Below are 16,955 nucleotides of genomic sequence, written 5' to 3'. Positions count from 1 at the left end.
GTCTCCTCCTCCCTAAAATGGGGAGAGTGATAATGCTACCTATCTCACAGACCTGGGGTGAGGATAAACCGAGTGAAGAGATGTGAAACACGTGGTATATAGTAAATACTAATCAGGGCTACCGACCAGTGTAATTTACGACACGGTGTTACTGAGAATAAGCAATGGACAAGTAAGACGCGCCATCCTGTCTATGTCATTAACTAATGCTGTCCGGGGAGGAGCGAGTGTGTTAAAGGCACCGTCTGGGATGGCTTGTATCATGTCATCCTCAAGCAAAATGCCTTGTAATTGGCGCAGCTCCTAACACACGCGTCCGCCCGAGCATGCACGCGAGGCGGGGCTGCTCGGCTGCGTGGTCTGGGTCTGGTCTGTAAACACCCGCGGGCGAGCCCGCGCGGCGTGTCCGCTCGGACCGCTGGGCGAGGCTGCGTCTCTGTGTGTCACCGACACACACACACACACACTGATATGAACCCTGCTTCGACGTGCGTGTCACGGCTTAAAAATAGAGGCTAAGCCGTCAGCCGGTCTCGCAGCGGCAGCGGCAGCGGCAGCGGCAGCGGCAGCGGGCGGGGGCGGCGGCGGCGGCGGCGGCAGGAGAGTCATGGCCGTGGCGCTGGCTGCGCCTGCCCTCGGCCTCCGGGACTGAGACCCCGCGCCGCGCTCGCACCGAGGTAGAGGGGCTGCGGGGCGGGGGTGGGGGTGGGGGTGGTCGCCTCCCTCGCCGCGCCGAGAGGCGCTCGGCTCGGGGCTGGGGGTGGTGGGGAGGGAGGACCCAGGGAGGGGACGCGGGAGCCGAGCTAGCGGAGCTCCCCAGGGCTCCCTCCCTGCACCCCCAGCGCCGGACTGTCTGGGCTGGCCGCGGCCGGGGCGACAGCCATGAACCTGTTAGAACCGCCTCGGCGGGGCGGCGGGCGGCCGGGGGAGGGGAGGCCGCGGACGCGGGCGCCTGAACGCGGCGGATGGGGTTGGAGAAGGCCGAGGGGTGTACCCCGGGACGGAATGGGGCTCCTCCAGCCGCGGGGAGAAATAAGAGTCCCACCGAGCTCCTTCCTACATCTGAGCTCCTTCCCGCTTCCCCTTTCCCATGTAGCGTCAGTCACCCGGGCAGCAGAAGCTATTTCGAGAAACCGTTCTTTGGGAACAAAGTGATGGGGTCTTTAGGAGCGATGTTGATGATGATCGAACGATGATGATGGTGGTGGTGATGGCGATGGTGGCTATGGTGCTATTATCTCTGTGGTCTCTCCACCCCAGCCTCTGCAAAAATCTCTCTCCCTGAACACCCTAAGGTCCAGGCTCCCCTCAGCAGCCCTGATCCTAATGTCCCTGCATCCTAAGACCTGTTCTTGCACGGTCTCCCCTGGCCTAGGGGAAAGGACAGCTGGGGGCCCTTGGCTCACAGGGAGGGAGAGCTGGGGGCCCTGGCTCACAGGGAGGGATGGGTTCACAGAGTGTGTGCAGGTCAAAGATGGCCTCTAGCTAGTAGACTTTTGGTTGAGGACCAGGAAGGGAGTGAAAAGGGAATCCTCAGGACCAGCCCATCCTGGTGATGGGAGAGGAGGAGGAGAAGGGGTCTCTTATCACAATGGCCTCTCTGCCTGAAGGACCCAGGCCAAGTCTCAAAGGCTGGCCCTTCCCAGCTCTGCCGTTCTGAACAAGCTCCCACTTTCGGAAAGGCCAGCTGTCCACAGAGAGTCCAGGGAACACCTGCTAAGCCCCTCACTGCCAGCCCCATGCCCCGCATAGGGTCACTTGACTCCAACAGCAACACAGAGGGCCATTTAAGCCTCTGAGACCCTGGCAGGAGCCCTCATCCCTTCCCTTCTTCAGCCCCCAGCCTCTGCCTCTCCCCCACACACCCAGACACATTACTCCAGCCCTGCTTGACTCAGAAATGAGAGATGAGGTTTGATCAGTAATTTCTGCATGCTGATCGAAGGAGAGTGGTTTGGCCATTGTGCACATAGCTTGGCACCCTCTTCCATTAGTGCATGCCTTCGGCAAGTGTTTTTCAAAAACTTACACTTCCTCTTTATTGCTGTTCCCCCACTCACCCCAGCCCCCAACATACACGTCCCACAGTAGGCCTAACTCTGAGGCAGTGGTAGGGCAAGAATGGGTTAAAGCAGCCCATCTCTCTGGTGCTGAGAATCGGGCTTGGCATATGTCATGGCCCCAGCTGCTGCTGTCTTCCCGCTAATTCCCTCCGGATGGGTCCAGAGCCACCCCCCATTCCCATCCCAGCTCCCTGGGCTCTCTGCCTGGAGCCCCAGGCAGATGAGACCCAGATTCCGGCTGGCAAGAGCTCCCACAACAGGCACTGCCACCCAAATATCAAATGTGTGTGTGTGTGTGTGTGTGTGTGTGTTTATGTGTGTGTGTTGGGAGTGGGGGTGGAGTGGTGGAGCAGAAAGCCAGCAGCTGGGCAGCTCCCTCTCCCCGTAAACAAGGACATGTGACTCCCACCTCCTTGCCTGGCTGAGCCAAAGAGCAGAAAGGAGCCACTGCAGCTTGAGGGAGAGAGTAATTGTGGCGCGCCCCCCCCCACCCCCCACCCAGGGCCAGAGTTCCCTTCCCTCCTTTGAAAGGCTTCTCCCCAGGCCCAGCCCCGCTGGCAAGAAGGGAAGCAGCTGCTCTGGACCCAGTCAGGTGTGTCTCCCTTCCATCCCTCCTGCAGCAGCAGCCACCGGAGACTGACCCGTCAGCAGCGCGAGGACACGCCTGTAGCCGCCTCTGAGATGTGCCCTGGTAACTGGCTCTGGGCCTCCATGACTTTTATGGCCCGCTTCTCCCGGAGCGGCTCAAGGTCTCCCGTTCGCACTAGAGGGGCCCTGGAGGAGATGCCCTCGGTTCAACATCCCTTCCTCAATGTCTTTGAGTTGGAGAGGCTGCTCTACACAGGCAAGACCGCCTGTAACCATGCCGATGAGGTCTGGCCGGGCCTCTACCTCGGAGACCAGTACGTAGCCGGCAGCCCGGGGTCATGGCTGTGTGTGTGTGTGTGTGTGTGTGTGTGTATACGCACGCAAGAAGGAGAAGGGTGGCGGGGAGGCTCTGAGTCGTGTTGTTGGTTCCAGGTTGAGGAGGGAGAGGCAGGGGTGCATGGGCAGAGAGTGGAGGCTGGAGGGTTTGGGGGAGCTGGGGCAGGATTACTGATATGCCCAACTCTGGACAGCTAGTCTCTGTTTAAGCAATAATGTCACTCACTCAGCAAAATTAATTATTGAGTGCCGATGTCATGCAGCGGACATCACAGGTGACTTCCCTGACCTTCCATCTGTGGTGCCGTGATGCTGGTGAAGGGCGGCCATTGGGGGCCAGGCAGAGCCGCAGTGCACGCAGAGGTTCTGGTGCTTGGGGGCCCTGGAGAGAAGAGCATCCAGGGAAGAGTCCCCCTCACTTCTCTCTCTCTCAAGGGCTTCATAGTCTACAAGGAGCTTTTCACATGCATTTTCTCTCTTAATCTTCACAACAGCCTTGGGAGGTAGGTACCACTGCCCTCAGGTTACAGATGGCAAAACTGAAGCTCAGAGACGTTGTGACTGGCCCAAGGTCAGATGGGTCGTAAGTAGCAGAGCCAGGACTTGGAGGTTCAAGTTCAGTGCTCGTTGTACTTGAGTTTGCACTGGACAGGGCATTGGCCCTGAGGTATGGCCATGTTGCCTGAGAGGCGTCTGCCACTAAGCTGAGGGGCATTGGCCAGAGGAACACCCCAAGGTGACGTCATAAGACAGGGTCATATGAGCATGGAATAACTGGTAGAATGTGAGAAGATTCTGGGTATCAAAGAGAGAAGAAAGCAACAGGGGAGGGGCGCCTGTGTGGCTCAGTGGGTTATGCCTCTGCCTTCAGTCATGATCTCAGGGTGCTGGGATCAAGCCCCACATCAGGCTCTCTGCTCAGCAGGGAACCTGCTTCCCCCTCTCTCTCTGCCTGCCTCTCTGCCTACTTGTAATCTCTCTCTCTCTCTTTCTCTCAAATAAATAAAATCTTGAAAAAAAGAGAAAGCAACAGGGAGTTAGGTGTGGGAGCCAGGGTCAGAATCCTATCACCTCCAGGTTAGCAGGGAGGTTGAACATGAGCTGTTCCAACAACCCAGCCAAGGTCCAGGTCCCCACTGGAGCACTGACCTACATGTTGACCTTTTCTGTCTCTGTTTGAATACCCCAGTGACGGGAGAGTCATTCCCTCCAAAGGTGTTTCTGTTTTTCTTCAGCTGGATTTCACGGTTAGTACATACTTCCATACACGAAGTACGGAGCCACTCAGCCCTGCCCACAGATCAAGTAAAATCCCACTGCCTTGGAGGACTCTTTCAATATTTTACATTATGGCTATAGTTAGCCACCCCATTAGTCTTCTTTTCTCCAGGCAGAACCTCCCCCAGAACTCTCAACCCTCGCTCTAGGACGAGACTCCAGGTCGTAGCCATCTTGGTTCCCCGCTCTGGGTCCTCCGTCGGTGCGGCAGAGGCTTGGAGCCGGTGACGTCAGCTAGGCAGCAGACAGGGTGGAGGCCTCGGCTTCTTGGCCCAGAGCCTAGCTGCCCCACCCTCCCTTTATCTTCTGCTCTACGCAGGGACATCGCTAACAACCGCCGGGAGCTCCGCCGCCTGGGCATCACGCACGTCCTCAATGCCTCACACAGCAGGTGGCGAGGCACCCCCGAGGCCTACGAGGGGCTGGGCATCCGATATCTGGGTGTCGAGGCCCATGACTCGCCAGCCTTTGACATGAGCATCCACTTCCAGACAGCTGCCGACTTCATCCACCGGGCGCTGAACCAGCCAGGAGGTAGGAGGGGGGAGCCAGGGGGAGGGAAGGAACCAGGGACATGGAATTAGGGGAAAGCCAGAGGGTTCAAGGCAGGAGAGATTTGAGTGACATGACCGAGGCTCAGGATCTGATATGAAGGCGAGAAAAACACTGTCATCTGTTTGTAAAAGGCAGTGCATGAGAAGAGAAGGAAATAATCCAGTGTTAACAGAGGCCCGATGCTAATGCACTTGGGAACGCTCAGCAGATCACCACTCTGTGTGAGACTCAGTTTTGCATTAGTGATGAGCATCTGTCTCCCTGGGAGCCCTTTTCAGGCTCCCGGAGTCTGAGCTGCTGCATGCTGTCTGTCTGTCTGTCTGTCGTATCCGTCCAGGCATCCCAGGGGTCGGCATTCCTCCCACCCGCAGTCTGCACCCTGCTTCCCCGTCTCCCTCCTCACCCAGCCCCATAGCCCTCACCGCCTCCAGCGCACCACATACAGTCCCACGGCCGCCTCGTGTGTCTGTCCTCACAGGGAAGATCCTGGTGCACTGCGCCGTGGGCGTGAGCCGGTCCGCCACGCTGGTGCTGGCCTACCTCATGCTGTACCACCACCTCACCCTCGTGGAGGCCATCAAGAAGGTCAAGGACCACCGAGGCATCATCCCCAACCGGGGCTTCTTGCGGCAGCTCCTGGCCCTGGATCGCAGGCTGCGGCAGGGTCTGGAGGCATGAGGGGAGGGGACAGGAGGTCAGGCCAGGCGCACGCATTTGGCCCTGGCTCCCAGCTGGAGAGAGGGGGCCCAGATATCCCACCCTCTCCTGTGGGCAGGAGAGCAAGAGGGCTGGGGCTCCCACCACTGCTGCTGTGGGTCGGGAGGGGATGGGGGGTGAGGCTGGTTGGTGTGCTGGGCACCCAGGAGGGAGCTGACTGGGGAAGGAAGCAGCTAAAGCTGTAGGTAGACGGCAGTCCTGGGACTCCGACACCCTGGATTCCAGCCAGGCTGCTCCCAGTCACCCAGAGCCCCCTCCGCACCCCCCCATTGTGCCCAAGTGTTCCCCCTCGCTCATTGAAGAACAAAAGTGTCATCTCTGTCCTGTGCTTGTGCAGGGAGTCAGGGATGCCGCAAGCACAAACGCCATGCCATGGTGTAGATATGTTGTGTAGATGGTGGTGTCGAGACAGACGGTAAAGAGAGGGTGTGAAAAGCTGTGAAACCAGAGGGAGACACTCACAGACTTGTTACTCCAAGCGCAGGAAGAGAAGGTGTGGGAGGATTGGCGCTGTGCCCGCGGGCGCTGGTCGCGGCCAGAAGCCGCAGAGGTGCATGCCTGCGAGTCTCGAGATGATGGCTCGCCTCCTGGCTGCAGATGTCTTGAGGAAAAATAAAGATGGTGGACAAGATCCTGGTGAAGTCATTGACAGCTTGTAGGGGCTCCCCACCTCTCTCCTGGAAGCCCGCGGCTTTCTGGCCATAGCAACAGTTCCTGACTCCCTCATCGTGGTCATAAACCTCCAGCGGTTCTCCGGGGGTGTTCTTTCAAGTCCAATTTTACTGTGGCCACAAGCGAAATCTTGAAGTGTTGTTTCCCGCTCTGTCCACATAGGGGCAGCAGAGGACCAAAAACCGTTAGGCTTGCAACCCCGCTCTGTCTGCCAGGCTTAAACTAGGTCTCTGTTCCCCAGCTCAGGCATGCAGGAAATATTGCTTTATTTTCCAAAAAATGTCCAGATTCTATATCAAGTCCCCATCGTGATGGGATAGCAGAATATGAATCTTAAATCAACCCCTTCCCTAAATCCTACATTCAGGGGGTGTGGGGTTTGGCTGGTAACAAGAAATTGGAGGAGAGGGAGGGAGGGGTGATATAATTGCTTCCTCTTGTCATCTTTCCAGGTTTGCCTCACCAGAGTGTAACGCAGTCTCCTTAGTAAACGTGGTAAAAATTTAGACTCACCAACCAGAGCGAGTAGTTTGGTGTTTCTGCTATCCCAGCCACCCAAACCACCTCCCTCCTTTTAGAAAAAACATGTTCCCAGAACAGAGTATCTGCATGAAGGGGAGAAGGGGAAAGATGAGAAGGTGAAAAATACAGGGAAAGGAAATCCCTTAATATACCTGAAGAGTCTATCTTACCCCAAAGTATAGAAACTCAGAATCTCAAAGCTAGAAGGTGCTTTCCTAGATGATCCATTTCCACCCTCCAACAAAGCATGAATAAATTCTCTTTTTAATATCTTTGAAGATCTCCATCCAGCACCTCCTTGGACACCTTCGATGGTGAGGAACCAGTACATAACTTCCATCGTGCCAGCTCCGAATATGAGAAAGCTCTACAATCACACATGTGTTACTCAGTCCGTTTACAGTGGTCGTGACGTGAGGCCAACAGATCTGCCAGCCTGGGCTCCCTGGCTATGAGGGCCTTTGGGCAGGTCCCTTTGCCTCTTCCCCATGTCATCACATGCAAGAGTTCTGCCTGCTTCCACAGGGTCACGATGGGCATTTAATTAAATATATGGTTCTGAGCTCAGAGCACAGTCAGTATTTAATAAGTGCTCTTTGTCTTGCCCTATCCCTCCCTGTGGTTTAAAGCCAGCTTTCCTGGCTCTCCTGTGTCCTCTGCTTTCCGCCTAGCAGCTTTGATCGCTTCCAAGAGTCTGCGTTTGTCCTGTTTCAAGTTTCTTCCCCAGCCTGGCTGACAGTGGTGTCTCTCTTCGGTTGGTGGCAACCAGGGCTGGTCTTAGTGCTTCAAGCAGAGTGTAGTCGCTGGGACCTCAGATTTCTAGGACTGTTGAGGGTCAAGTTTATCCAAGGGGTAGAGTGAGGCCTTCATTAGGAATGTGGATTCCAATGAAAATGCATTGACTCCCTATCAGAACCATGGGCAGGAGGACTTAAGAATAAGTAGAAATAACCCAGAGGTAAGTCATCCAAGAGGACAGACTGACTACCGACCTGACCACAGAGTACCGTGGTCTTGGCACCTCCTTTCTTCTAGTCTAGTACATGTATCTGTTACTCTTGATGTAACCCGCAGCGCCTTCTAACTTCAGTAGACAAGTATAGCTACTAAAGTAGATTTGGCCAAAGGTGATCCTCACAGAGCAGGGGAGTTTGAGCCCCACGCTGGGTGGAGATATTGCTTAAATAAATTAAAACACAGCTGTGTGAGTGCAGGCCGAATGTGCCTCACGCAAATCCCCTAGCATTGTCACAGGCCGAGTCACCTGAGAACTTATGTCTGACTTCTAGTGGAGACGTGGAGCTACTAAACCAGATTCGGCCACAGATCATCCTCTCAGAGCAGGTTACGTATTATTTAACAAAGCCATGTGACAGCTCTGCAGAGGCAGTCTTCGGCCTTTACAGATATTAAGATATTAACCCATTTAATCCTCCTAAAAACCCATGAAAGGTATCCTTCCTTGGCATTGCTTAAGAACAAGGCATCTGAGGTGAAGTAATTTTCACGAGGACACACGCAGAAGTGAGCAGTGGAGATGCCGGGATTCACCCACCTGTAGCCATCCAGCCGCCCTGCCTTTCGTCCCTCACTCCACCACTGAAGGCTGTTAAAAGTCCAGACTCCCTCGTCCTCTTCTTGGGAGCAGCTGGCCATTTGAACCCAAGCCAAGGACTTGGCAGTGGACAGGACTAAGTGAGCCCTTGGCAGAAGCAGCCCGAGCTTCCAGCAGGCCGGGCCCTGCCCCTCAGGGACGGCAGCTCATGTCAGTCTTGCCGTCCTGCTCTGCTCCTGCCCTGGACGCCTCCAGCCCCGGCCTGGGTGATGCAGACTCCAGCCTCTGCGGCGAGACCCCGAGCCTTCGCTGCATCTGGGGAGAGGGAGAGATGTTTGCGCAGTCCCTCACGCTGTAACTAATCCCAGCTGAGACGGTCCACGGGGAGGGGAGCTCAGGGAGAAGGGCTGCTTCTGAGCCCCGAGGTAGCAGATGGAATGAGCTAGAGAGGCAGCTGAGCATTACACTGGCTGGAGAGGGCTGGGCTTGGCTGCACAGAAAGGCCTTTGCTAGAATAATCTCTTACAGAGAAGGCAGCCTTGATGGGGGGGGGCAGTGTAGTGAGTTATGAAGTAGTGGTTATGAAGAGAGATACAACCAAAATGATGGTTACGAGAGGGGAGGGGTGAGATGGGTGGAGGGGATGACGAGTGCACTTGTGATGAGCACTGGGTGATGGACAGAATTGTTGAATCAGGGGCACCCGGGTGGCTCAGTCAGTTAAGCATCTGCCTACAGGTCATGATCCTGGAGTCCCGGGATCGAGCCCTGCATGGGGCTCCCTACTCAGTGGAGAGCCTGTTTTTCCTCGTGCTCTGTCTCTCTCTTTCTCGCTCTCAAATAAATAAATCTTAAAAAAAAAATCTGTTTTTAAAAAAGAATTGTTGAATCACTGGATTACATACCTGAAACTAATATAATACTGTATGTGGAATTAAGACTTTTTAAAAATAATAATAATAATCATACAAAAAAGAAAGAAAGAGGAAGAAAAGAAAGAGAAAGAAAGATGGGGCGCCTGGGTGGCTCAGTGGGTTAAAGCCTCTGCCTTCGGCTCAGGTCATGATGAGGCTCTCTGCTTGGCAGGGAGCCTGCTTCCCTTCCTCTCTCTGCCTACTTGTGATCTCTGTCAAATAAATAAAATCTTAAAAAAAAAAAAAAAGAAAAGAAAAAAGAAAGAAAGAAAACTGTTTATCATAGGTTTCTCTCCACAGACCTTTTTTTGAAGAAGGAGCAAAAGATTCAAAAGTTTAGGGAAGAGCCTTGTTCATAACCTAATGGCCTGGATCCTATAAAAATATTACCTCGTGTGGCAAAAGGGATTTTGCAGAGGCGTTTCAACTACAACTTTGTGGGGCGCGTGGCTGGCTCCGTGGGTGGAACATGCAACTCTCGATCTCAAGGTCGTGAGTTCGAGCCCCATGTTGGGTGTAGAGATTGCTTAAATAAATTAAAAAACAAAAAACACTTTACAACCTCGCATGGGGAAATAACACTGGATTGCCTGCTCCATCACATGAATCCTGAAAAGCAGAGAACCTTTTCACACCGTGATGAGAGATTTGATGTGGGGGCCGAAGCCCCACTGCTGCCTAGAAGACAAGTTGGGGGGGGGGGGTGTCATGAACGAAGGAATGCCGGCGGCTTCTAGAAGGAACGAGAAGGCAAGAAAGTGGATTCTTCCCTGATCCTCCAGAAGGGGACACAGCCCTGCGGACAGGGCTTGAGTTTAGCCCCATGAGACTCTTGTCAGACTTCTGATCTGCAAAACTGTAAGATAATAAATTCGCATTGTTTAAGCCATTCAGTTTGTCGTAATTTGTTACAACAGCAGTGGGACACAACTATAAGCCCCTGGAATCTCCATGAAGACCTTTCCTGGTGAACCTCTAGCCACTGGTTCAAAATGCTGTGACAAATCTCCAGCATGGTTTGGTTTTGTGTTTGTTTTAAGTCGGCAGCTGGTGGCACACCGTGGAGGGTGACTTCACCAGGAAGGGCTTGCCCTCAGGGGTAGCACAGTGGCCGCCGGGGAGCCGAGCCTGCCAGCAGAGGGCGCTCCGTGTTCTGTGCAAAGTGTCCGCGCCTGGGAAATGTTCCACAAAATTTGGATTTCTAGTTTCTCTTAGAAAGTTGAACGGGACAGTGAGCCCACGTCTCCACATGACCATGGTGGGTGGGGGCTGTCCCGTTTCGATGAGGTACCACCTGCTGTCCGGTTCACTGTGACCCAACCAGATGTAGGTTCTTACACTGGACCTACTTCACTCTTTAAGATTATTTGCCTGCAGGCCCTGTGGTAAACCAGCCCCGCAGGGTCCTAACATCTTACCCAGAAATGGGAGATATTCCTTATACTAAGCAGCCCAGAGCGGTCCACCTTGCCTCCTTTTTTCCCAATCCCCACCTCAACCCCAGCCATTCTTGCAATGTTCTGTTTGTGGCCAGTAGTCGCTAGCGTTCAGAATGGCCTGGGATTGTTCCCTTAATTTGCCAGACACTGAAGGCCTCTCCCCAGTTCTCCTTTAGCGTCTGGAGGTGGCCTGGGAGAAGGTGGCCCGTACAGCCAGTCTCTCAGGAAGGAATCTTAAGCTGGTGGAAACAAGTGGAAAGTGACCTTGGGCAACAAGAGGAGGAATGTTTATCATGTCCTGATGGTCCGCAGACTAAAAGAAAGGAACTCTCTTCTCCCTAGGTAACGTTCCCTGAGGCAGTTTGTATTTTGAGAATTGTGGGATTATTTTGGGAAGGGAAAAATCAGAGGGGAGCGGCCTCTCGCTGCTGGTCTCTGGTTCTCTCACACACTGGGTCGGGGCTGGGCCAGTCCACATCCGCCACTTACAGCCTCGACAGAACCTGAGCTCCTAATTCCAGTTGAGGCCAATGGCAGCCGGGAAGAGGACAAGGCAAGAGGGGCAGTAGAAATATTAACCTGGGGGCAGGGGGGTGCCTGGGGGGCTCAGTTGGTTAAGTGTCTGCCTCCACTCCAGTCACGATCTCAGGGTCCTGGGATCGAGCCCCACTTTGGGCTCCTTGCTCAGCGGGGAGTCTGCTTCTCCCACTTCCTCTACCACTCCCCACACCCGAGCTCATGCTCTCTCTCTCTTCCTCTTTCTCTCTCCTTCTCTCAAGTAAATAAATAAAATCTTAGAAAGAAAGAGAGAGGGAAAGAGAGAGAAATACTAACCTGGGAGGAAGACAGAGTCTGCTTCAAGAATCTCCACATCCCCACCTGCAGGACGGAACACAAGGCTAAGTCGTACTGACAATTTAGAACACTCCTTCCTAGCTGCGCAGCACCTTGGCCCCTGGCCAGGGATGGGAGGACACTCAGTTTGCATTATGAGAAAGGAGAGATGTGTCACAAGATCAGGAAAGGGGTTAAAGAAGTGAGGAGGAGTCAGACACCCAGAGCAAAGGCTCTTTCCAGGGTGTCCTCTGCCAATGCCTGCGGGTCCCGCAAACTCCCAGCTGCCAAGCAAGACAAGGCTGTGATCCAGCCCAGCTCAGGACACATAGGTGAATGATCACAACCTCGAAAACACCAGAACTGGAAGGAATCCAGGAGCATTTTTCATTTGGTGATTTTCTGACCATGCCTCACAGAGCCCCAGCATTTCAAAGATTTTATTTATTTATTTGACAGAGAGGGATCACAAGTAGGCAGAGAGGCAGACAGAGAGAGAGAGAGAGGAAGCAGGCTCCCCACTGAGCAGAGAGCCCGATGTGGGGCTCGATCCCAGGACCTTGGGATCATGACCCGAGCCGAAGGCAGAGGCTTGAACCCACTGAGCCACCCAGGTGCCCCAGAGCCCCAGCATTTCAAATAACTTTTCATGGGGCCACCGATGTGGGGGCAGGTACAGGGAGAGACACCCCATGGTGATTCCAACAGAGCAGATCTGTTTTTATTTCTTTTATGCAGGCAGTTTCTGTTTTAAAATATTATTTAATAAAAAGAATCTGCTCAAAAAAAAAAAAAAAGTTCTGGAATCTGCCAGTCTCTTCGTATTCTTCACTTTCTAAATGAGAAAGCAGCTCTGGAGAGGTCACTAACTGAAAAGTCTCAGAAAAGGCACCAACACCAGGACCCAGGTAGGGAGAGATGACTCGCGGTCCACTAGATTCCATTCCATTCTCCTCTTATTACTGTTATTAATAGAACCACCCTGAGTTTGAGACGGACTCATGGCTGTCCATCAAGAGACTCCATTTCCCAGCCTCCTTTGCAGCTAGGTGGAACCATGTGACCAAATTCTCACCAGTGGGAGGGGAACAAGAGTAATGCTCTATTTCTCAGAGAGAGGACATTGTCCCCCCCACTCTTTCATACCCTCCCTTGGGGTTGAAACATAAGACACATAACTGGCAAGCCAGCTTCTAATGGATGAAAAAGGAACACATCTCAGGATGAGGCCGAGTGGCAAGAGAAAAGAACCTGAGTCTGTGATGGCTATGGAAAGCCATGCTTCCTCCTTCCCCTTTTCTTGGAATATTTACAAGACAGAAATAAACTAGATTTTTCTGAGCCTCTGCATTTTTATGTCTCTTTGCTACAATAGCTGTATTATTTTTCCATTGCTAAACAGCACATTACCCCAAAACTCGGTGGCTTACAACAACAAAAATTTATTGTCTCATAGTTTCTGTGGCTCAGGAATTCGGTGTGAATGAACTGTGTGTGTGTTTTTTTTGTCTCGGAATCTCCTGCGGTCGCAGCCAGGGTGTTGGGCAGGCCCACAGTCATTGGAGGTTTGACTAAAGCAGAAGTATCTCCTTCCAAGCTCATTCACGTGGCTGTTAATGGAGACTTTCCCCACCACATGGCTTTTCTGTAGGTTAAGTGTCTTTGAAGGAAACTACAGGGCATTTATGACCCAGTCTCCAAAGTCAGGAATTGTCACCTCTGCTTCATTCTACTTGTTAGAAGGTCCGCAAGCCCAGTGCTGTCTCCAGGGAATGGGAACTAGGCTCCCCCTCTTCAGGGGAGGAATATTAAAGAATTTGTGGGCATGTTCTCAAAACCACCCCAGTGAGGACCCCTGCATCCTAATTAATACATTAGACATACTGGCTCTTTGGTCCAGTGACACTTTTGAGCCATGAGACTTCAGGATGTAGTTTGATGATAATGAAAAGGAATACTTACTGGGAGCTTTTTGGTTCCTGTCACATGCCAAGCATTTATCACACATGGTTCCTCATGGGATCCTCTGCGGTACATTCTACCACTCGCCCTGATTTTCCAGGTAAGGAGTCCAAGGTTTAGCAGAGCTCACACCAGGCCGGATTCCAGAGGCTTCACATGTAACCACGGTGCCAGTGTTGAGGAAAGGGCACGTTTGGTGGAAAGGGATGTGAGATTCGTTGGAAATCTGTCACCAGCACTTCAGAGTTCCATGATCTTTGCTAAGACCTAACCTTCTTGGGCTTCCATTTTATCCTATAGGCAAGGAGAAGACAATAGTGGCTGGAGGGCTGTGGCGAGGAATAGAGGAAAATACGCAAGCACTGGGCACAGGGCTTGGCATGCGGTGGGTGGTCAATCAGAGGTGTGACTCTCCTCCCATCTACTTTATTGTCCTGTCTCCACTTGCACACATGAGATGGCTCGGCTGTGGCCTAGAACATCAGCTTCATTCCAGAAGTCCAGAGACACAGCAGGATTATGTATAATTCCTAGGTTTAAAAGCAGGACCCCAAACCGCTAGCTTCTGTTTCCTTCTAGCATCCTTCAATACTTACGAAGAGCATCACAGGGCGCTGAGGTGGTTCAGTCGGCTGACTCTTGATTTCGGCTCAGCTCGTAACCTCAGGGTCATGAGATCGAGCTCTGTGTCAGTGGACACTGCTCGAGAGTCTCTCCCACCCCTTCCCCCTCTGTGGAGTTCCCGTGTGGGTCAGGAGCTGAGGGACAGGATGGGGAAACTGCTGCATCACGTTCCTGGGGAACCAAGGAAGTTATGAATACATCTCCTCAAGAGTTGTATCAATCCCTGAAAAGCATCCTGGTACTGAGACTTCTAGGGTATCTGGACAGAGGAAGGCCAGATGTTTCACAAATAAAATGAGTGAAAGGTCTGATTTGCCCAAATATACAGTGAAGGACTCTCAATGCCTTCAAAGAATCACATGATCCTCTCATGCAAACTCCTCTTAAGAAATAAAACAGTTAGTTGGATTTAATTATCAGCTTAAGATTTTATTTTTATTTATTTGAGAGGGGGGTGGTGGGGTGGTTGGGCAGAGGGAGAGGCAGAGAATCCCAAGGAGACTCCGAGCTGAGTTTGGAGCTCCACATGGGGCTCGATCTCACCATCCACAACCCCTGACCTGAGCCGAAATCACAAGTCAGATGCCCAGCTGACTGAGCCACCCAGGCTCCCCTTAATGATCACTTTTTAATTATCACCGTGGTTAGCATTTTCTTCCATATCTATGGCTGGATGTGGAGGACCGTAGAAGAGACACTCTTACTGAAGGCGAAATGGGATGATTAAGGCTGCGGGTCCCATCCTCCTCCACAGAATCACCTGGCTCTCCCCAAAGTGATTCTTTAGCACTTGCAAGGCCTTAAAATGAGGGAGCTCCTGGGGTGTCTAAGAGGATGTTAGGGTAGGGCAATAGGGATGAAGAGAATCCCCGACTCCTTAGAAGTTTTCCTGGAGGCTTAGTATCACCTTGCCCTCTTTCTATGGAAGATTTAGAGACACAATTCTACTTCAGATTCCTCAAGTAACTTTGAATATATAATCTATCAGCTTCTCTACTGTTTCAATGTCTTCCTCAATAAAATAACCAGACATGTCTTCCTGACTCACAAGAGGCTGGGGGTCTGAACCATCATCTGGATGGGGGAACAGGGGTAAGTTAACCTAAATAGTATTGATACAATGTGGGAAATCAACTTATCTTTGATAAGACCTTCCATCTATGAAACGCTGCGAGACTGAACCAGTCTTCTCAAGGATGTGCAAGACCAGAGCCCTTCAACCTGTGTCTCCCCCGTTGTAAGCTATCATCTGAGGCACAGCCCTGTCGCCACCATGGCCAGGAGGGATGAGGGTAAGGAAGTGGGAAGGGATGCATTGGGCTTGCCAATTTAGAATTCTTTAGTGCCTCCGGAGACCTTACTGAATGTTTAAAATATCAGACTTAGAACATAAATTGTTATAGAACATTTTGTCTGATGACTGAATTCATGGTCCTTGCAGTTATGACCTGAGATGTTCACTGTCCTGATTGAGCAGTTCTATTCCCATGAGATTCTGAATCAGAATCTCTGAGCTCAAGGCCTGGGAGTCTGCATATGTGACGTCTCTAAACAGAAGTGATTCTCTTGGGCTCTAAAGTCTGAGGCAGAGACACGAGTTAGAGAGGCCAGGTAGGAAGTTTTGCAACTGCCCAATTAATAGATGAAACGAGCTGGATCTGTTCATGATTCCGATCCTCAAGACCAGCTCATAGGAAAGACAATCGTTTAAAGACAATTACGTAATTAAGTGCTAAACTAGTTGTTGCATACTGCTATGTGATTTTAGCCAAGTTATTTAATGCCTTAACCACCATGCTTTTAAATGACAAAGCACTCATATGCATAATCTTGTCTGAGTGTCACCAATTCCCAAGAGTTAGGGAAAGTATTTATCACCTTCAATTAACAGATTAAGCTTAATTGAAAGATGAGATTGAGTCATTCTTATTTGTTTGCTTGCTTGTTTACTGTCTGTCTCCTCCGGCACTGAAAATCGCAGGAGAGTAGAACCCTGCTGACTCCGATGACCTTGGTGAGTCCCCGGAGCCACAGTGCTTGGCACAAAGTAGGTTCCTGGTGGATACATTCTGAATAAATGAAAAGACAGAAAGACAGGCAAGACAGAAATAAACAAAGGATGCAACATCAGATAAAAAGAAAGCATTCTGGCCAGGGGGTAGGGGTGGTGGTTAAGAGATTCAGTCTTTCCTCCCACTGCTATTTATCTCAACACCTGCATCGTGCTAGATGCTGAAGATTCTGCCCTTAAGGTATAGCCAGCGTCGATTTCTGAGTTTGATTCTGCTCCTCAGGAACGTGGAGCCCTGTTAAGTCTACCTTAAACGTAACCTTTGGGCCTCAGTTCCTTGTTTGTGAAACGAGGGGCTGACCAAAAATGAGAGGACAACTCGAGCTGTTCCCAGATCTCACTTTTGTAATTCATCTACTTCACCCCCTTGCTCCAGTTCCCCCTTTTGCTGCGAGCAAGGAGCGCGCTAGCCGCCACCCAGGACCAAGTCCTTGCCCACCGAGCAAAATGTAACCAACCCCTCCCTTGAACCGGCTTCTCAGAGAGCCATGGAAATGTGAAACAGTAACAGCTCTGGAGGCGGAAAACAATGTGACACTAATTGTTCCGTTTCCTCCAGGTCCTAGGTGGAGGAGGCTGGACCCCGCGCGCCCCGAGCGACGCACCCCCGCAACTTGCTTCTGTTTGGAGTTAAGTTTCCCGAGGACTGGGAAGGTGAAGCCGGAGGCGCCCACGGAGCAAAGATGCTCTCCCCTAGGAGGGGGGCGGGCCTGCAGAGAAGACCCGGGGCCAGCAGGAAGGCTCTCATTGGCCGGAGGGCGGGTGACGAGCGCGGGGCGGAGTTTCCCGGGGGGAGTAAAAGAGAGGGGGGTGTGCGCTGCCCGT

General features: G+C 52.2%; 1 protein-coding gene across 2 annotated transcripts; it reads left to right on the top strand.

The window, feature by feature from the left end:
* The first annotated feature begins 330 nt into the window (after positions 1-330).
* Positions 331-9,226, top strand: DUSP26 (dual specificity phosphatase 26). 2 transcript variants are annotated; one of them, XM_080797401.1, is made up of 5 exons: positions 498-677; positions 2,684-2,965; positions 4,585-4,799; positions 5,299-5,484; positions 7,011-9,226. In XM_080797401.1, the coding sequence occupies exons 2-5, from the start codon at positions 2,745-2,747 to the stop codon at positions 7,184-7,186; spliced, it is 798 nt and encodes a 265-aa protein (XP_080653527.1). In that variant the 5' UTR covers positions 498-677; positions 2,684-2,744; the 3' UTR covers positions 7,187-9,226. The 2 variants fall into 2 exon arrangements, with proteins under 2 accessions (XP_080653528.1, XP_080653527.1); XM_080797402.1 differs by lacking the exon at positions 7,011-9,226 and having other exon boundaries at positions 331-677; positions 5,299-7,000.
* Positions 9,227-16,955: the final 7,729 nt, after the last annotated feature.

This window comes from Martes martes (genome assembly GCF_963455335.1).
Source record: "Martes martes genome assembly, chromosome: 2".
Taxonomy (NCBI): Eukaryota; Metazoa; Chordata; class Mammalia; order Carnivora; family Mustelidae; genus Martes; species Martes martes.
Note: the sequence above shows the minus strand (reverse complement) of the source record. Positions and strands in the feature narration are given on the sequence as shown.

Bases quoted from the DNA above. Each gene is read 5' to 3' on its own strand.
- DUSP26 (XM_080797401.1), top strand. From the start codon at position 2,745: ATGTGCCCTGGTAACTGGCTCTGGGCCTCCATGACTTTTATGGCCCGC. The intron at 2,966-4,584 runs GTACGTAGCCGG...TGCTCTACGCAG, and splicing joins GGCCTCTACCTCGGAGACCA to GGACATCGCTAACAACCGCC. The intron at 4,800-5,298 runs GTAGGAGGGGGG...CTGTCCTCACAG, and splicing joins GGCGCTGAACCAGCCAGGAG to GGAAGATCCTGGTGCACTGC.